The sequence below is a fragment of the Mastigoproctus giganteus genome, chromosome 14, assembly GCF_048544385.1.
Source record: "Mastigoproctus giganteus isolate SK-2022 chromosome 14, ASM4854438v1, whole genome shotgun sequence".
In the NCBI taxonomy this organism is placed as follows: Eukaryota; Metazoa; Arthropoda; class Arachnida; order Uropygi; family Thelyphonidae; genus Mastigoproctus; species Mastigoproctus giganteus.
In genome coordinates, this window is record NC_143588.1 from 89,693,183 (window position 1) to 89,714,545 (window position 21,363).

The 21,363-nt window shown below is 35.1% G+C and overlaps 1 protein-coding gene across 2 annotated transcripts in view; it reads right to left on the minus strand.

Moving 5' to 3' along the window:
* Window positions 1-21,363, minus strand: part of LOC150075335 (inactive rhomboid protein 1-like) — a 332,829-nt gene that overhangs the window by 96,696 nt on the left and 214,770 nt on the right. The window contains exons 12-14 of one of the 2 annotated variants that reach the window (XM_090389102.1): window positions 17,895-17,915; window positions 9,852-9,982; window positions 4,256-4,319 (exon numbers count right to left, since the gene is read on the minus strand). In XM_090389102.1, coding sequence (XP_090245228.1) covers window positions 4,256-4,319; window positions 9,852-9,982; window positions 17,895-17,915 — 216 coding nt within the window. The remainder of the gene's footprint in view (window positions 1-4,255; window positions 4,320-9,851; window positions 9,983-17,894; window positions 17,916-21,363) is intronic. The other variant, XM_090389103.1, reaches the window with a different exon arrangement.

The window sequence follows — 21,363 nt, forward strand, 5'->3', positions numbered from 1 at the left end:
TATTGTGTAAAAAGGATAGGTGGAACAGGACCAGGGTATGTCTGCCAGGGGCAATAGTTGATGACGTTGTAGAGCAGATATCATCTTTTAGGGGCACAAAAGGTGATATAGTTGTACAGTTGGCACTAATGATATTAAGAGTAGGAGACCGGCAGAATTACTTAACAAATACAGGTCACTGATGAAAAAAAGCCGTGAATTAGGGTTGAATGTGAAAGTGTCTGCAATTCTGCCCAGACACGATAGGAGGGAGTATATGATGAGAGCCTTGTCGATCAATTCAGCCCTGGAAAGATTGTGCAAGGCTCAAGGGATAGAATTTTTTTCAGCCTGGACTGTACTTGTTAACAGGAGAGACTGCTTCTACAGGGATGGGATACACTTAAATAGAAAGGGTGCAAGAATATTTGCTGTTGCTATCGAGGCAGTGTTAGGTGGGTCGGAAAACTGATAGCTTGGGGGGGGATACAAGGACTAATAGTTTAACAGTAGCCGTAGGCAGAGGTGAAGGTGATTCTTGCACAACTTCTATTAGAATAAGTAGCGACCTGGAGCGAGGGGTGTTGGGGGTTTCAGGGATGGATGGCAGTCATCGTGACACAGGTGGGTATATGGGATGTGTTAGAGTAACTAAGAATAAGAATAGGTGCATGTATACCAATGCTAGAAGTATAGTAAATAAATTTAATGAATTTGAAGTGTTGGTCAAGACATCAAAGGCAGATATTGTTGGGATATCAGAGACGTGGTGTCACACAGATATAAGGAATGCCGAACTGGAATTTGGGGAGTACAATGTGTACAGAAAGGATAGACAGGATAGGAAGGGAGGAGGTGTTATGCTGTTAATAAAGAAAAACATAAAATCAAAAGAAGTGCATCCAGTTCATATAGATGAACAGTGCACTGTTGAGTCAGTTTGGTGTGACATAAGCACTGCGAAAGCAAAAATAAGAGTAGGAGTGTGTTATAGGCCTAATGACTTGAATGAGTACAATGAACAATTGTACAGAGAAATAGAGTGGGCTAGTAAATCAGAATGTCTTATAATGGGGGATTTAAACTTCCCAGATATTGACTGGAGCTTGTGGGTTGGGCACTCACACACTAGTCAGACTTTTGTGGATTTATTGGATGATTGTTTTCTGCAGCAGCATGTTCGAGAGGCAACCAGAGAAAGTAATACTCTTGATCTGGTTATCAGCAGTGATCATTCATGTATTAGGAATTTGCAGATAAAAGAACCACTAGGTGGCAGTGATCAGAATGTACTGACGTGGGATTTACTTAAAGATTTAATTACCATCAGGGGTAAAGGAAAGGGTTTTTGCTTCCGTAAAGGCGAGTACAGTGGTCTCCGACAGTTTTTAAATTCTGTACAGTGGGATCAACTGACGATGTTACCAACGGTAAATTCTAAGTGGGAAGCATTCAAAGAATTAATCGTGGAAGCTACTAAAAGTTTCATACCTATTAAGAAATATTGTTCAAGGTTTAGGCCTAAATGGTTGTCAAATGAACTAATGAGACTCATAACAGAGAAGAAAAATGCATGGGATGCATATAAATTATCACGCGACTCAGAAGCCTATGGCAGATATAAGTTAATCTGTAATCAGGTGACAAAGGAGGTTCGGCAGGCGAAGGCAGATTACGAGAAATCCTTCGTAAAAGATGCTAAGAAAAACAGCAAGGATTTCTTTACTTATATAAACTCTAAAAGGAAGGGGATGAATCTGATTGGTCCACTTGACATCGATGGTTCGACTGTTGATGATCCTGCTCAGATAGCAAACAAATTGAATGAGTATTTTGCATCTACATTCACACGTGAGGAATTATTAAGGTTTGAAAGTGGCAGAAGGTTATCAAATTGTAGCAAGATACTTAATGATTTTGTAATAACTGAAAGCAAAGTGGAGAAGAAATTGTGGAAGTTAAACATAAGAAAAGTACCTGGGGTGGATGGGATCTATCCAGTTATATTAAAGGAGGCGACAAAGCAACTAAGCAAACCCTTAGCCATAATTATGAGAGCATCCTTGGACTCAGGGGAGGTTCCCACGGACTGGAGATGTGCAAATGTATCCCCAATTCACAAAGGGGGATCAAAGGGTGACACGAGTAATTACAGACCAGTTAGTTTAACTTCTGTTCCGGGTAAAATAATGGAGTCGCTGGTTAAAGATGCATTGCAGGATCATCTAGACAAGACTGCATCAATAATTCAGACACAGCACGGGTTTGTTAAGGGAAAGTCTTGTCTGACAAATTTGATAGGATATTATGATGTGGTTACAAAGGAACTGGATGCAAAAAATAATTTTGATATCATATATTTGGATTTCAGGAAAGCTTTTGACACTGTTGCGCATGGCAGACTATTGTACAAATTGGAGCAGAATGGTATTAAGGGTAAGTTGCTACAATGGATAAAAGGATGGTTAACTGCGAGAAGACAGAGGGTGGTAATCAATGGGTGCTGCTCTTCTTGGACTAATGTTATTAGTGGAGTCCCACAGGGTTTGGTGTTAGGTCCACTGTTGTTTTGTATATTTATCAATGATATTGATGAAGGTATATCAGGCTTAATGTCGAAGTTCGCAGATGATACAAAGGTTGGCAGGGTTGTTAATGACAGTAATGGCAGTGTGCTACTGCAACAGGATCGATATAATTTGGGCAGATGGGCTAAGAAGTGGCAACTGAAGTTTAACCTTGACAAATGCAAAGTACTGCATATGGGTAGAAGTAACCCCAGAGAAATGTACCAACTGTGTGGTACTACACTTAAGGTGGTAGAAAATGAAAAAGACCTGGGAGTAATTGTGCAGGCAGATATGAAGTTTTCTGAGCAATGCAGACAGGCTGCCAGGGCAGGTCATGGGGTTTTGTCAATGATATATAGGAATTTTGCTAGCAGGGAAAAGGAGGTGATTATCCCTCTGTATAAGGCAATGGTCAGGCCACGCCTTGAGTACTGTACAGGTCTGGAGGCCTCATTTTAGGAAGGATGTAGATTTACTTGAGCGTGTACAGAGAAGGGCAACAAGATTGGTGAGGGGAATGAAGGGATCCTCTTACCAAGAGAGGCTTAAGTTCTGCAAATTGCAGTGGCTGGAGACTAGGCACCTGCGCGGTTATCTGATTGAGTTATATAAGGCCTTGAATGGGTTGAGCACGCTGAATTCTGATGGGATCCTTCCACTTGTTCAGATTACGAACCTAAGGGGGCATAAATTCAAATTATGAAAGGACAGATGTAGAATAGATGTGCGGAAATTTGCCTTTAGCCAGCGGGTGGTTAATTGCTGGAACAAACTTCCATCTGTCGTTGTGGAAGTTGATAGGTTGAATAAATTTAAGGAGGAACTGGACAGGCATTTGGAGGGAATGGTGTGATTTTTTTTTTTTTTTTTTTTGTTGGCTGATGCTGCATAAGCTCATACATTTGCTTTCTTGCATCACATGCCACTACTACTACTACTACCTAGTTCTTTCAGACGTCCAATAATATCTTTGCAAAAACATATACTGTCCTCCATAGGAAAATATTTTGAAAACTTTTCATGTCTTTTTAGAAACACCAAAATCTTTGTTCGTGTTGCAAGTATATTCCACTGCTGTAACCTAGAACCTAACAGTTCAGATTGTTCTTTCAGATAACTTAAGTCTTGAACCAAATCATTCAACTCATCTTGTTTGATTAAATGTACCACACTATCCGAACTTACTGGATGATAGTTGACATCTTGTGAAGTGGAGGCGTCCGGGGAATCCTCAACTTGAACTTAATCACTATTAACTTCCCCACTACTGGTTGGAGGATAGATTTACAATCCTGAGAATATGTCACGATCAGTTAATACTTGGAAAACCTTGGCACAGCCTACAAAAATCCTTATGTTTATCACAAGAAAACCAAGGTCAGAATACATTGCTAAAATTAAGAGAATTAGCTTATATCTCTTAAAATAAATCAGTATGTCATAATGGCTAGATTATGCGAAACTAGCATATTTTGGTAAAACGTAACTCCCTCTATATTTAATAACTCTGACATGATGTGAAATGGTGATTTTCGAAATCTACACATAAAAATTAGTTAAAAATAGCATTTAAATTTTTGGAAGTAAAAATTGTGTTGGCTAGTGTAATCAAACATTCATTAATATTATTTCTTAAATCCCCTTTAATTAAAACTGATCAGTAATTCTAGGTTCATTTAATGAAATTACATTCATCACATTCTTACCGGCCATTTTGTGATATCATCAGGCCATTCATATGGATATACTGATGCTGGCTCTTGACAGAACCTAGAGAAACAAGTAAAAGTTAAGAGATTAAGAATAAATATTGATAGACAGAGAGAGAGAATTATTATGAATAAATACTTGTTAAAAACTCAAGAGAACTTTTAATTTACAGCCATAACCTAAAAAGGCTTTCCAGAGAGAATAAGGTTTTTTTTTTTTTTTTTTTTTTCATCTTGTTATAGAAAATAAATGGTTTATTATATCACATAACTCTTAAGTGGTTTATTATATTGCATTTGTACAAGTTGTTGGTTGCAGATAATGTGCACTCTTACCTGCATCCATAATCACTGCTTTTAGATTTATAGAAATTATAGCTGTATTTATAATGAAATAAATATTGCTTCTACCACCGAGACAGTCAAAATAAGTAAAGTTTATTAAAAATAAATTAAGTGTATGCTGAGAGATGAAATAATATATATAAAAGATAAATAAAAATAAAAATACTATGTAGAAATTAAAACTGAAATTATATACAGCCAATAAATACACAAAAAATAACAAAAGATAAACTATTAATATAAAGAAATAAGAGCAATAAAACAAGCACAAAGAAGCTTTAAGGTGATGTACCTCTTTATCAACTTAAGACATGATAACAAGTCCTTATATTGTGCAGAGAGAGAGAGAGAGCACGCAAGTGATTGTTATGAATAAATACTTGTTAAAAACTCAAGAGAACTTTAAATTTCCAGGCATAACCTAAAAAGGCTTTTCAGATAGAACAATAATTGTGTTTTTTTTTCATCTTGTTAAAGAAAATAAATAGTTTATTATATCATATAACTCTTAAGTGGTTTATATTGCATTCGTACAAGTGGCTGGTGGCAGATAATTTGCACTCTTACATGCATCCATAATCACTGTGCATGCGTTAACAACAACAGGCGCGAACCGTGTGCAGTAAAAAGAAAGGAAAAGAGGGGAGGGAAGGGAATAACAAAATACTCAACTGTCAGACTCCGCAGGAATGATAGTGTATGCCACACCATTCCCGTGGTGTCAACCATCAGACACCACGTTCTTCCCCTGTCTTCGTTCTTCTTCCCCTGTCTTCCCTCTTTTCCTTTCTTTTTGGCACAAATACACACCTGTTGTCAATGCATAAATCTTATTGTGTATCTTGTTTAACTTGATAAAGAGGCTCATTGCCTTGAAAGCTTTATGCTTGTTTTATTCCTTTATTTTCTTTATATTGGCAGTATCTTTTATTATTTTTTGTATGTTTATTGGATATATATATTTTCAGTTTTAATTTGTGCATAGTGTATTCACTTATTTATTTTATTATTTTTGATGTGTAAAACATTTTGGCAGCACCTACTAAACTCGGAGGGTAGTAAAATTAATTTGCCATGATTTTGCGACACGGAAATGACGTCATTTCCATTTTATAATAAAGAAAAATGGAGTCGGGAGAGGAAATCGCGCAAAGGATCACGGGACTAATGGGGAATCACGGGAATAAAGTTACTAATGGAAATTATGTTAACTGACGTCATTTCCACTAGTAATTTTGATTTGTAATTTTATCTTGGTTACAAAATAAGAGCTTATGTATTGAAACATTTTATTTATCATTCACAAATTTCCATAATTTCAGCTGGAAGACAAGATACAATGGATTTATGATAACTGAAGTAAGAGATGTATACTTGCAAATGCAACGTATCTAAAAATCTCTAAAAACAGCGTCGATTGACTCAATCTCAACTACCCGATCTTGTAATTGAGATTAAGGGATTAGTGTTCATTGTGAAATCAAACATTTCTTGTAGGAAAGTAATTAATGGTTTACTTTCTTCTAGTTCGAAGTTCACATTGAAATCGCCACTCACGATCATGGGTATTTTATGCAAATCTTTCTTTAACAGCAATGCATCTTGATTGAGTACGGGAGCAAAGCAAAACGAATGAAGTCAATTATATCCTGTATATCATTGTTAAGAGAAATATAGAGAACCATTGTAGATATCACTTAGCCGTTGGTTAAAAAGCACTCCACTGTATATATATATATCTCCAACGGGCTGAACACTGACTGTCAGACCAGCCTTTCGTCAATAGACAACATCTAAGTACGGCATAAAAATGCTTACCCTGTCCATCTCGTTGTGATATATTGCGACTCCAGTCGTCCGTTTAGTTTCTCGACTGAACTGAACCATGCAATCGGGATGCTGACACTCATAATTTTCAAACCAAGTCTCAGATAGCAGCAAGATTTGGCACTGCTGTGTAACAGTGATGTCAGTGTGGTGCACCCATAGGCTTTGGCAATTGAGTGAGAGAACTGAGAGTTCTTTCCTATCATGGATGAATTCGAGCAAGCTGTTCTGTCTTGTGTGTAGCCAATTAGTCTCAAGCCTGGCAAACTCATTTTGTCGATCAATGGTGGATGTAGCATTTCTCAGACCATGGTAGAATCTCTTGTCTCTGGTCAACGAGACGATGTAAAGTCCACTGATGCCAGTTATGCACGACAGAGCAACATAAACCAGCTGCTGTTTGTGCCAATTTTCATACTCGTAAACCACTGTATCGTCATTGCACAAGCTGGTATGAGAGGAAAGTGATTTCTTTTGGCACAGATTGTGCGGTTGTTGTTCAATGATATACTTACGGTTCGCCTTGCAAGCGGCACAGCTGCGGGACTGATGTTGTTTGATTGCATGTATCTTGCAGCCTTCTTGTGAGCTAACTTTCCGATCTTAGCCGAGGTGGTAAATTCAAGCCACAATCATATCTGGTGCTCTTTGTTGTATTTGATCTTGGATAATTTATCAAGGGCTCTGTTAGCAAGCCCATCAGTAACATCCATGTTGATGACATACGGCTTTCCAATGACCAGTGGGAGCTCGCAGGGGTAATCCGCCAGTGTCGATAACAGACATTTTACAGAGTTTCTGGCGTACGTGTGCTTCTTGCTCTGCGTTTGTGCAACCCATGAAGATGTCTTGAGCGACTGATTCTAATTTCTGCTCTGCGGCACTGAGGGCTACGCGGTTGTACTCACTGAAGGAATTATTTCTCAAGTAGAGCCATATACTGTTTGGACAGAGGCGATTGGCTTCCACCCAAGGGAAGAAACGTGATTCGATAAGTTCTTGCTCATTCTAATCTAATTCAGCTCCGTTACTGATTTTGGTTAACACAGATGAGAACGTGACATTCGATTGGCGCATAACTTGATCGAGTTCGTTTATTCGAGGCAGCACTAGAGAGTGGTGCGGCCTTCCTCCTGCTCAAACAGGAGGAAGATGATGTAATTACCCAATTATGAACATGTCCTGCCCACCAAAGCTCCTTTCAACATTTCCACTTATCTGTTTTAGCCTCGCATCCATTTGTGATAACAGCTCGGTAGCTATCATACTGCCTTCGTCGATTATTAGCACTATAACGTACTTAAACAGTAATCTGTATTGTTGTGCGACTTTCACCTACAGAGGCAAATTTCTTGAAATGGATATCTTGAGGGCAGTGTGCACAATAGTTCTGTCTATCGCAACAGCAGCCTTACCAGTTGAAGCACATGGAATTAGGCATTACAGTACCCATATGTATTGCTGAAGCGGTTGTATATTTCCATCAAGAGGCGAATCATAAATGTTTTGACATTTATGATTCACAGCTATTACACACAAGAATCCCATTGACGTTAACATCTGGAAATGCAGTGCATATCAATGGTACATCTTTAGCAGCTGGTTTCTTTGTGTCGTTTTCAAACCACATATGATAGCACATGTAGCATACAGAACAGAAATCATTTCTCATAAATATCCTTTTAAACTCTCGATGCACATTCTTATGTAAACAGTAGTCGGTATAAGGAAAGGGAGCTTGATCATTTAAACTCATCTGCTTCCCAATTGGAGAAATGCTGCATTGTACATAATTAATACTCACTTCAGGTACATCATTGTTAGAGTTAGATGGAGTGATATTGCTAGTTGAAGGCACTGCTAAATCCAACGCTTGATTTTCTGTGTCTTTTACACAATCTTGATAGTCTTTGTTGTTCTCATACACTCATTGCTACCTCCATCTTTATTTTATTAGGTTAGCTTGCTCGATACTCTCAACAATGTTGTGCATTTGACTTCGGCGGCATCATTGAACACTCAGCTATAGCTTTGATTTGATTTTTGTGGCACGAAAACAGCAAGGTTATAGTGCCTCAGCTATAGCAGTGTGCCATTCAGTCCATTTCATTACTCAGAAAATTATTGATGTGAAAACATCTAGCCACCCAACAATGGAATGTAATGAAATTGCATATTGTAACAATACAAATACTTGTATTGTTGCAATCATGCTATTCAACAAATGGCTACAATCAAATGGTAATTAGGCTATTGGCCTAACCTCTTCTAAACGCTGATTTGGTATAGTAAGTAGCAAACATGTGCACAAACGTTCATACTAAACATTTTGGACTGAAGTATGAAGGTAATGTCACTAACATTGATTCGGTAGAGTAAGTAGTGGGTATGAGCATAAAGCGTTACATTGTTCCTGATTTCAGTTCTAGCTGTTTTATTTTAAAACGGTTCTGATTTTCGTTAAAGATGTTTACCCATAAAACTTCTTTTGTGCATACAGGGTACACACAATTTTTTTTATATTATTTAATCTATCAGTGTCCATACACTTATTTTATTAAACTTTACTAACTTTGAATGTCGTTGGTAGAAGTAATATTTATTTCATTATATTCCTGGCACTCAAGGCCTCTTCTCTATTATAGCTGTATTTGTTCATTCAAGCAACTCCCTTATGTCTACAGCACATGTATAACAATATGTGAAATGAACACGTTTACATGATCATTTGAAGAATTCACTGCTATGCTGATACTATGCAAAAGAGAAAAGAGAATGCATATGTTGTCATGAAAAATAGCTGTTATCTGAAGTTTGAATTTAAAAAAAATAAAGCTGACTTAGAGAGTTTTAATGTGCAGTTTATAAAATGAAAGTTTATCATTGTTTAGCAATCAGCACTCACATAATCGCAAAGTTATAAGCTTAAAGAGGAAAAGGAATTTAAGTTTCATTGAATAATGCTTAGTAACTTTTACAGGAAGCATTTTTATCTTCATATTCAGTATCTGGAACACGACTTCAGGAAACTGTGCAACTATAAAATATGCGAATATGTTTATCTACAAAGATGATCAGTGATTAGACTAGAATTCATTTCAAATGTGTATGCCAAACCATGAATACACAGAGGGCTTTTGTAATTGTCACAGTGTCGTGCTAAATGAATCACCTGCAGAAAATTATACCCTTAAAGGAAAGATCTGCAGCATTTTATAACTGTCACAAACAAAAATGGTATCTGCTTCTAAATAGTTATCTTAATGCATAAAATCTTCCACTTCCTATGCTATTCGTGAAAATGTTGTGCCAAAGTAAAATTCATTTGAATAAAATGTTCTTAAATACATAGCAAACTAACAGTTACATCTCAAAAGCACATCCAATTTCAAAACTAACAAAACTTATTAATAAAAATCACCTCGGATCTTGCCCACAAACAGAACCTGATAATCTTTTGTGTATGCCTTCTCCAGTTATCCTTGGATCTGAAATCCATCTTGGTGGTCCTGGCTGCCTTTTGTCCCACTTTTTCCATGTAGAAATTATTTCCTAAATATATCAGAAAAGCTAAGTTCAGAAACAATGGATTTTTAATTGAAAATTAATGAAATAAATGTAAAGTTAGGAAATTTATCTTCTGACAGAAAAAATTAAAGACAGGGCAAAAACATAAATCTTAACATTTGATAATAATAAAAAAGAAAAAAAAAAAAAAGTTGAAAGGTCATAATAAAAATATAGAACATAAGCAATCAATAGCAATATTGGTATTTAAATGGATAGCAATTCTGAAGTCATCAAATGTAGACGACACTTTGTTGTGAACGGCTGATTTTTCATGTTGTTTAGAAAGGTTGGTTGCTTTGTTGTTTTCTAGTGCAGCAACAACCATATGCCATATCCATGATTACAGTAATAAAAAAGCTTAAATCATTACAATATGGGTCATTATGAACAGCCCAGAAACAAGAGAGGAAAAATCAATAACATGAAAGGAAGGCTATTTCATCAAGGAAAACCAAAACAAATGCAGACTATTTCATCAAGATACAGTGAAACAAAACTGATCACTGTTTAAATAGTATATATGAATTCAGTAGCTACAAAAAGGTAAAAACATCTGATATATTTACACCCCCAGGGGCTTACATTTGGTGAGTATGGGCTTGGCACACCCAGGATCCTTAGCTGGATATCATCATTTTTCTCTTCTTGGTGATTCCCTTGTACTTCTGACTCTCTCTCTCTCTCTCTCTCTCTCTCTCTCTGGGTAACTCAGAAATTTTTTTTTTTTTTTTTTTGGCTGGTATAGCAAAAGCCTCAAGGCTTCCTTGCACCATATGGCTAATTATAATAATAATAATAATCTTTGCCAGTTAAAAGCAGGATGACAAATACAGATGATACAGGTGTTAAAGAGGTAAAAGCTTTATATCACTAACTGTAAACTGTGGGCACTCAATTACTATATGGTTGGCCATTAGCATGGCAGCATTTACATACAGGATAGTCTTCAGCTCTCAGTAAAAAAGATTATTCTGTGTGAACTCTTGTGATGAAAACTTGCTTCTTCTATCGCAACAATAACACACTGTTATCGCCAAGTTATCTACAATTAGCCTTTTCAAAATCAAATTTGGATTTATTAATAAGTTGTTTACAACTGTTGTAAGCTTTAGTGTCGGCAGAAAATGAGCCTGGAGATCTAGATACAAGAAAATTGCAATATGCCACTTTCTTATGACATACTGCAATTGGCTTGTAATATGCCATATTCTTAGCTTGAATGCTTCAGCACATTCATTAGAAAACCATGGTTTAGATAAAAGATATCCTGTTTAAAGTGGAACCAAGAATTAAGGATTTTAACTCTGCAAGAATAATTTCACTGACACAGTCTCAGCAAACATTAGGATCAGAAGATTTAAAACTGTGGTCCAGCCAAGAAAAAGAGGAGAAGAAATTGTGCAGTTAATACCATTTTGAAGAGAAAGTGGAGGAAATATATGAGCAAACAGAAGATATCTGGAACTATATAAAAAATAACTGCAATACTATAGTTATAGGTGAATGGAATGCAGTGGTAGGAGAAATTGATGAAGGCATAACTGGAAAAATATGGACTTGGCAAGAGAAATGAAAAAGAGAAAATAAAACTAGTGGAAATCTATAAACAAAAATAATTAATAATTACAAATATCCTCTTCCAAACACTGAAAAAGAAGACACTAAATGGAAAGCTCCTGGAGACACCAATCGATATCAAATAGACTATATAATGATTAAAATAACATACAGAAATTAATTTAAAAACAGCAGAAGTTACCAGGGAGCTGGTGTGAACAGAGACCATAGCCCACTTCTAATGAAGATCCAGCTAAAATGCAAAAGAATTAAAAAAAATCACAAAAGATTAAGAAATGGAACACTGAAAAGTTAAAATATCAAGAGAAATATAAAGAAGACATAGACAGATGCATGCTGGAAGAGACCACCAATCAAACTAATATTGAGATGAAATGGAATAAAATCAAATCAAATGTAAATTCTGCAGTGAAAAAGTACTGAGTAAGAAGGATCCCAAAAAGATCATGGATAACCCAAGAAATATTAGCGCTACTGAATGAAAGGAGAAAACTAAAAATTTCAAATGATACTGCAGGAAAAATGGAATACAAAAAATTAAGAAACCAAATTACTAATACGTGTAAGAAAGCTCAGAAAAGTATTTAACAGGAATGCAAACTAATAGGAGTAATACCGGAAGATTTTAAAAAATCAATTATCATTCCAATACCTAAAAAACATAATGACAATAAAAGTGAACAGTTCAGAACAATAAGCGTGGTTTCACATTGCAACAAAATTCTGCTGAATATAATACAAAATAGAATACAACCTAAAATAGAGTAACCTCAATGAAGACCAATTCGGTTTTAGGAAACAAAGGGGCACAAGAGAGGTAATATTATTCTTAAAGTCCATAATTGAAAAAAAAAAAAAAAAAAAAAAAAGATCAGAAATTGGTAAAGAAACATATTTTGCTTTATAGACCTAGAAAAGGCATTTGATAAGGTTGACTGGAATGTTCAACTGTTTAGAAAAATTGGCACTGATCTGAAAGATATAAAGATATTACACAAACTATGTAAGAACAAAAGGGAATTATTATAATAAAGGAAAAAGAATAAATAGCAGTAGTAAATAGTGGAGTAAGGCAAGGATGCATCCTCTCACCACTTTAATTTAATTTATATATAGAAAATGCAATACAAGAAACAAAAGAAGAAATAAAAAATGGTATAAGAGTAAATGGAGAAACAATATTACTTTTTATGTAGGTTGCTGAACATTTTTCGATACAGTAAGTTCCAGACTTACGTAATTTTTTTTTTTTATTTTAAGGATTGTAAAATTTAAAACAAAAAAAAAAGTAGTAAGCAATCAATAACGACGATCACAGTAGGCACATATTGCACAAGTGAGATACGGAGTAACAAGCAAAAAAATAGGAAAAAAAAGAGAAGATTCTTAAAATTTATTTATTTTTTTATATGACTGAAGATTTTAGTGAAGCGATACATTTCACCAAAGTAACGTAAAATTATGGTGAATTTCCACAGAATTCCAGCTACTAGTATTATCGCAAATGCAGTAAGATCGAGTTTACTACCCGTTTATAATTAGATGCATTAACAGAAAAACCCAATAAACCGTAAAGTGCAAATTGTTTTTATGCCAGTGACTTCCAGAAATGTGCTCCAGTAAAATGTGAGCTCGTGTGGGGTGATATAGTGAGTTTTCGCCTTAACTCTGTGAAGTTCTTTACAGAAAATTTGGGCGCCTCCGTAGCCAGGTGGGAAGGAGCAGCAGTGCGTACCACACGCTTCTTGATTAGACCGGGGTTCGAGCCCGTCACCACCAAATACGGAGTATGCGGAAAGGTCAAGGAATGACCACCGCACCGGAGCAATATGGCCTTAGTTGCTAATGCTCCTAAAAACCAAATAACAACAACAACAATAACAATACAGAAAATTTCATTTCGACTATCATCATGGTGCTGACTAAGAGAATACGTGACAGCAACAGTATTAGTAAATCTACCAACAAAAGGAAAGCGATCGATTTGGATCAGAAAATTAAAATAATAAGGATGTATGAAAATGGCCAAACATTAACAAGTATCGTGCAGAATTCAGATTTGTCAATAATAATATAGTAGCAATATTTATTAGTCATTCACGAGTTGCGCAAAACTCGACTTACGTAAGAAGTCCTGGAATGTATCTCTTACATATGTTGGGAACTTCTGTATTTTCAGATTAACTAGGAAATCAATTACACGGGATTTCTTTTTTACCATCTATCCTGGAAAATTGAGAGTCTACTGTACTTGGATCTTAGGAAGGCTTTTGTTACGGTTGCATATGAAAGACTGCTGTACAAAGTGGAGCAGTGTGACATTAAGGGCAAGTTGCTGCTATGGATAAAGGGATGGTTGAGTGGAAAAAGAGAGTGGTAATCAATGGACACTGCTCTTCGTGGACTAATGTTATTAGTGGAGTCTACCAGGTTTCAGTCCATTGTTGTTGTTTTCTGTATTTATTAATGATATTTATGAAGGTATATCAGGCTTAATGTATAAATTTGCAAATGATACGAAGGTTGGCAAGGTTTTTAATGACACTATGACAGTATGCTGCTACAACAGGATCCGTATTTCCCCATGTATAAGATGCACCTTTTTTAGAAAAATTTGGGGTCTAAAAACTGGGTGCGTCTTATACAGTGGTTGCAGATTTTTTTTACTTGCATTTCCTGCTTTTTTTTGCACTTGTTGTCTTTGCACTCATTGTTTTGCACTTGTTACCAGTATATTAGGTTATGTTTTGCCACGTTCTGCCCAGAAATGGCTCAGAAAAGATTTTCGTACAGTGCTGAATTTAAATTAAAAGTGATCCAGTTTGCAAAAGTGAATGGAAATCGTGCTACTGAATGTAAGTTTGGTCCTCCTCCAACTGAGAAAACAATCCGAGACTGGCTACGGGAAGAAGAAACCCTACTGAAACGCCACGGCAAAAGAAGGCCATTAGAGGCAAGTCAGAAAATGGCCTGATTTAGAGAGGGAATTGAAGATATGGATTGTGGAGCATAGGGCAATTGGAATTCCTGTGTCCACAAAGATGGTTCAGCATGAGGCAAGAAGAATTGCTGATGAAAGAGAAGTTACTGATTTCAAAGGAGGACACAATTGGTGCTTCAGGTTCATGAAACGGAATGGACTAAGCATGCGCACACGCACCAGACTTGCCCAAAAGATGCCTGAAAGCTATGAGCAGAAGGTCCTTGAATTTCATCGTTTTGTCATTCAATGTTGGAAGAGGCATCAGTTTGAGTTGGGACAGATTGCAAATATGGACGAAGTCCCCTTTCAATTTGATGTCCCAAGTAACAGAACTGTTGATAAGAAGGGGGTGAAAACTGTAACTGTGAAGATAAGTGGACATGAAAAGAGCCATTATACAGTTGTTCTAGCTTGTTGTGCCGACGGAACCAAGCTGCCTCCTATGCTGATTTTCAAATGCAAAACAATGCCAAAAGAAGACATTCCTCGAGGAGCGATTGTTCACGTTTACGACAAGGGCTGGATGGATCAGGATGGGATGAAGATCTGGTTTGAGAAAGTTTGGAGCAGGAGACCAGATGGGCTCTTATGCAAACCTGCCCTATTGGTGCTTCATCTGTTCAGGGCTCACATAACATAAAATACAAAGAAGATTGCTGCAGAGCAAAAAACAAAACTTTCCGTCATACCTGGAGGCTTGACATCCCAGCTCCAACCACTTGATGTCAGCATTAACAAACCCTTCAAAGCTGCATGAGAGACGAATGGAACCAATGGATGAAGTCTTCTGGGGACAATTTGACACCAGCAGGAAGAGTGAAGAAACCAACTATAGGAGAAGTTTGTACCTGGGTGAAAAGATCCTGGGATAATATCAAGTTTGAGATCGTTGTCAAGTCATTTAAGAAGTTTGTTTGTTTGTTTGTTATTTGGTTTTTAGGAGCATTAGCAACTAAGGCCATATTGCTCCAGGATATGCGGTGGTCATTCCCTGACCTTTCCACATCCTCCGTATTTGGTGGTGACAGACTCGAACCCCGGTCTAATCAAGAAGCGTGTGCTACACACTGCTGCTCCTTCCTACCTGGCTACGGAGGCGCCCATTTAAGAAGTGTGGCATTTCAAATGCAATAGATGGAACTGAGGACGAGGCAATATATGAAGATAGTGATTCATCATCAGACACAGATGAGGACAAGCTAATGGATGGGAGTTTTGACAGTGATGAATTGTATGAATTTTATGATGAATAAAACTTGAGTTAAATAACTTTATGTAATACATTTTTTTTTCAAATTTTTGGCCCCAAAATTAAGGTGCGTCTTATACATGGGGAAATACGGTATATACAGTAATATCCCATTAAAACAAATGTCACAAGGATGAATGTATCATTTTGTTTTACTGAAATTATGTTCTGATGAATATATTTGAAAATTTTAAAAGAACCATTATTTCCTCAAGTATGTTCTGCTTCACTTCACTAATATATAGATGTAGTAATATCTCCACTTAATTTTACTTTAATATCAACATTGCAAATATTTATTCAGATTATTTTAGAAAGTATATTTTACTTATACGAAATACAGTAAAGTAGATATCATTCATTGTTAATTTTGGAACCATTTTTGTTTCTAAGATGAAAGACTAGAAATCACGAAAACACAGTCACTTTCATTATGATCCTATATCTGCTTTTTTTTTTCATTTCAACATCCGTTAAAATTTTCTCTAAGAAAAAAAGGAAAAAGTAACATTATTAGACTTTTACACATCATCTGATTTTTTTTAATCACTGTGGGGGGGGGGGAATTATGATTTTAGTTTAATTATTTTAAAATATAGAAAAGATAATAGAGGATGTGACGCTGAATTCTTTTGCAACATCTTTTATAACTTCCATTTTTTTTCTTCAAGCAAACCTTTCCATAGCCATCATTACATGTGCACATGGTGTCATTCATAATTTTCGCATAAACTTTTTATTTTGCTGTAAACAAATATATTTTAGGCATAGGTGTACTCTGAAAATAATTCATTGTACTAATTTTTCATCAAAAATATTTTCTTCAAATGACACTTTGTTTTGACACTGCCAAATGACACTTTCCCTTGTTATTAGCATTAGAGTGCTAATAACAAGGGAAGTCCTTGGAAACTGGAAAAAAAATTTTGTAAACATTATTGCAAAATGGGATTTTACAATGCAGTGTTTATGAAGAATATGCCTTGAATATCTAAAAACTTGTTTTCAAAGTTACAATCTGGAACTTCGGTTAGCCCAATTCATCTTGTTCTGATAAATTACATAATATCGCTGAAGATCCTAAACTTATGATCCTAAACGCTGAATTCTGATGGGATCCTTCCACTTGTTCAGATTACAAATCTAAGGGGGCATAAATTCAAATTGAGGAAAGACAGATGTAGAATAGATGTGCGGAAATTTGCCTTTAGCCAGCGGGTGGTTAATTGCTGGAACAAACTTCCATCTGTCGTTGTGGAAGTTGATAGGTTGAATAAATTTAAGGAGGAACTGGACAGGCATATGGAGGGAATGGTGTGATTTTTTTTTTTTTTTTTTTGGCTGATGCTGCATAAGCTCATACACATGCTTTCTTGCATTACATGCCACTACTACTACTACTTTGGTGGAAGCAGATCTCAGGATTACTTCATTAAGCTTTGAAAAATTTTTAAAGTTAGCATAATTTTGTAAAATTGTGTTAAATGTGTTAATTATGTTAAATGTACTGTTTTAAGCCGAGCTTTAGCTGCAAAAGAAACTGTAGAGATGACAGAAAAGTGTAATGCTCTTGCACAATACCAAATCCCACACTGCAAAAATTATGCAGGAAAATATTAATTGTGCAACAGGAATTTCTTTTGCAGCATCAGGATCCACTAGAATATCCAGACCTTCCTTCACCATTATCACTTATTCAGGTCTTTTCAGCACATCTTGGCTGGAAAGAGGTATAACAACCCAATACAGTGAGAGCAGCAGACTCAGATTTGTTCTGCCTCAAAATTTGCTCAATATAAAGTTACTATCAGGCTACCTAAAATTTGGTAATAGAAAATATGGCAGCTATAGCCCACTATTTTCTATTACTAAAGTAAGAGGAACTATATTTCCCTTATTTAGTAATAGAACTATATTCTTCTGTGATATTAACATCATATCTTTGTTTTTTTTAATTAAAAGAGAATATGAAAAAAAGAAACATTACACTATTTTCTTTCAAACCATGTATATAATTTTTAACATTAAATATAGTAAAATAAATACAGCAAAAATCATGCAGAGAGATGATAAACAATGCCTACCCCAGCCAGCAATCCTCGTGTCAAGTTTGTGAAGAAAAAAAAGGAAAAGATCACCATAATATTCATAGAAATTATTTTTAAACATAAAAACAATCTAAATGCTTTAACGATAATAACTGATTGCAAAATATTACTTTTTACAAAAAATATATGCAAATAATCTCTCTACCAAAAAAAAAAAAAAGACATTATATAAAACAATTTTTAAATGACAATGAAGAAGAAAAACATTTAGAAGCTTGCATAAAAATTAATAAAATAAATCTCAAAACACAATGGTTATTGTATACATTAAAAAAAAAAAAAAAAAAAATTACAGCTCTGCTTTCAATAGACAGAATCATTCAAGTTTCAAAGATGGCATTCTCAAAGTAAGTACTCCAATGGCTACAAAAACTACAAACTGATAAAACAACTACATCATACAGTAAAATCTTGTTAATACAAACTAGTTTATACAAATTTCTCGTTTATATGAAGCACATACTATTCCCCTGCGAAAGGATAGGCTTTTCTACATAAATATATTAATTTATTACAAAATTCGGTTAATATGTATTACAAAGTTTGTTTTCACCCTGTGAGAAATAAATATTGTTATTCTGTGTGATTAATACAAATCTTGGCACAGTTGTCCATTATTGCTCCTGACTACCTAGTTCCCCGCTTCCCGAAGGATTGCACTGACTTGTTAGAAATTACTTTTATATAAACAAAACCAGTTTATGGTAGCTACAACTTAAGTGCACTCTGAAAAACATCTTTGTGAAGGATCAGCTGTTAAATTAACAAAAGAATAAAAACAGTTTTCTAAGATGTTTACATACACTCCCTCACTCTCCATGGTGTTAAGATCAGTTGCAACTCTTATGTTAGTTCAAAGAGTCTTTTGCTACAGTGCAGTATAATCTATTTTTTGTGCCATTTTATCTGAGCTGATGTCTTTTTTTGGAACTTGTATCTTTAAATAATTTTAAAGTTTGTTTATATTAAAACTCAATTAGCAGTTGCTATGGCAATAAAACGCAAATGGATGGAATTAAGCCTGGAAATTAAACTGAAAATTTTACAAGAGGCTGATAGGATGGAACGAAGAAAAACAAAACATTGCATAGGTATACAACATCCCTTTACTTACTTTAGCTACAATACTGAAAAGCTGAAAAAAAACTTGAAGTGTGTGATGCTGGAGCAGCGATAAAAAACAGGAAATGAATTCGTGGGGTAAAACACGAGGAGCTTGAAACAAAACTTTGAGTGGTACCAACAAATGCATGCATCTAATTTGCCAATATCAAGTCCAATTTTGCAAGAAAAGGCAAATTATCTAGCTCAGCAACATGGAGTTAACAACTTCAAATGCAGCAGTGGCTGGCTTCAAAGATTTAAAGACAGGAATACTTGGTTTCACAAAATGTTTGCAGCGAGTCTGGATTAGTCGACAAAGAAAAGGCTACTGATTGGTTGTGTTCTGTACAGTCCATTCTTGAAAAATATGAGGCAAAGGATATTTTTAATCATGATGAGACAGGTTTATTTTATAATTTGCTGCCAAACAAAACATTTGATGTTCGAGGAGAGTCTTATCATGGGGGAAAATTAAGTAAACAAAGACTCACTGTTCTGTTATGGTACAATTCAGATGGCAGTACAAAACTACACCCAATTGTGAGTGGTAAGTTTTCCAAGCCAAGATGTTTTAAAGAAGTTAACCAACTTTCCTGTGATTATGAGGGCAATAGAAATGCTTGACTTATGGTCAAAATTTTTCAGTCTTAGTTATCAAAGTGGACAGAAGAATGGCTTCAGAAAAAAGGAACATTCTGTTGATTCTAGATCATTGTACAGCACATTCTGCCAAGACACTTAAAGTTGACAAATATACAGCTGTTGTTTTTACCTCCCAATACCAACAGTTTTATGCAGCCACTGGATCAAGGCATCATTTATAACCTCAAGAGAGCATATAGAGCCCGCCTGATAAGGTACTTGATCCGCAACATAGGAGGGAACAATTTGCAACCAAATTGGATGCTATCTGTAATCTTGTTATTGCTTGGGACAGTACTGCATCAAGTGTAATAATCAACTGCTTCAGAAAGAATGACTTTGAAGAGAATATCATCGAACAACCTGGTCCAGAAACAAATGTAATAGCAACATTGAGAAATGGGGGAATTTGAAGGAGAATATGGATTTTGTTGGTGAATTTGAAGAGTTTGTGAAGGTAGATGATGAAGTTGCTACCACAGCAAAACCAGAAGAGTTGCTGAGCACCAAGGAAAATGATGACGTTTTTGTTACCAGCGACAGTGAAAGTGAAGAAGCACGCATCTGCTATCTAAAAAAGATGCCCCAAATGCATTGAGCATAATAGAGAATGTGTTGGCCTGCAGTAATGTTGATAAAGAAACAATTATTGCATTTGATAATGTCTCTGGTGTAGTTAAAAATGCATATAAGACAAAAATATTGGAATCTTTATTTTTCCAATATTTATTCCTATATTTATTTCCAATATATTTATTAGAAAAATATTGGAAAATATTTTTCCAAACTTTAAAGAAAGATTCCAATATTGTGAACAATATTGGAATATTTCTTTAAATCTGATTAATTTATTAAAAAGTTAATCGTTTGTATGTCACCTTTTATATGAAGATTGTAATTCTTTTTACTGTGATATTAAAATAATGTATATATCAAAATATATACTATACAATATTTTAATTTCCATTAATTACTTTTCTCTTAGTTTATCTTACAAATAAAATTAAATCTTTAAAAAATGTGTTATTCCTATTACTGTATCGTTAGACAAGGCTTTTGTTTTTATTATTGTTCATTTTTAATATTATCATTATTTATTATCATTCTTAGATATATAGTATGTACAAAAAAAAAAAAAAAAACTGCAAAATTTTGAATGCTACAAACCTCGTTATTACAAAACATGAAAATTTAAGTCTCTTGAACTTTGTATTAACGAGATTCAACTGTATTTTCAAGCTTAACTGTCACATTTACAACCTTAATTTTAAGATATTTTCACTGATAACTAGTTTGAAATTGCAGCTAGAGTTTTGAATATGAAGTTTATCCTAGTGATTCAAAACAGAGTTAACAAAGACAATACAATTCTCACCACTTTGATGATGAATAATAATACATAGTGTGAAATTATTTTGCAAGTTTAAATTCTTAAGTTTTAATAGCAGTTTAATTTTTGTAATATTTTTTAAGTTGAATTCTTAAATAATAATGGCAGATATAAGATCTACTTCAAGTATTTCATTTTGGAATAAAGTGGAATGGCCATAGGCAATTCCCCTGTATGTCATGGCCTCATTATTTGTACAGCCTGCAACATGAACAAGGTCAATTCAATAAACAATCCTAGTTAAAGTAATAATATCATATCGTGCATGTGTGCGTGCGTGTGCCAACCTAAAACATCGTGCATTTCTAG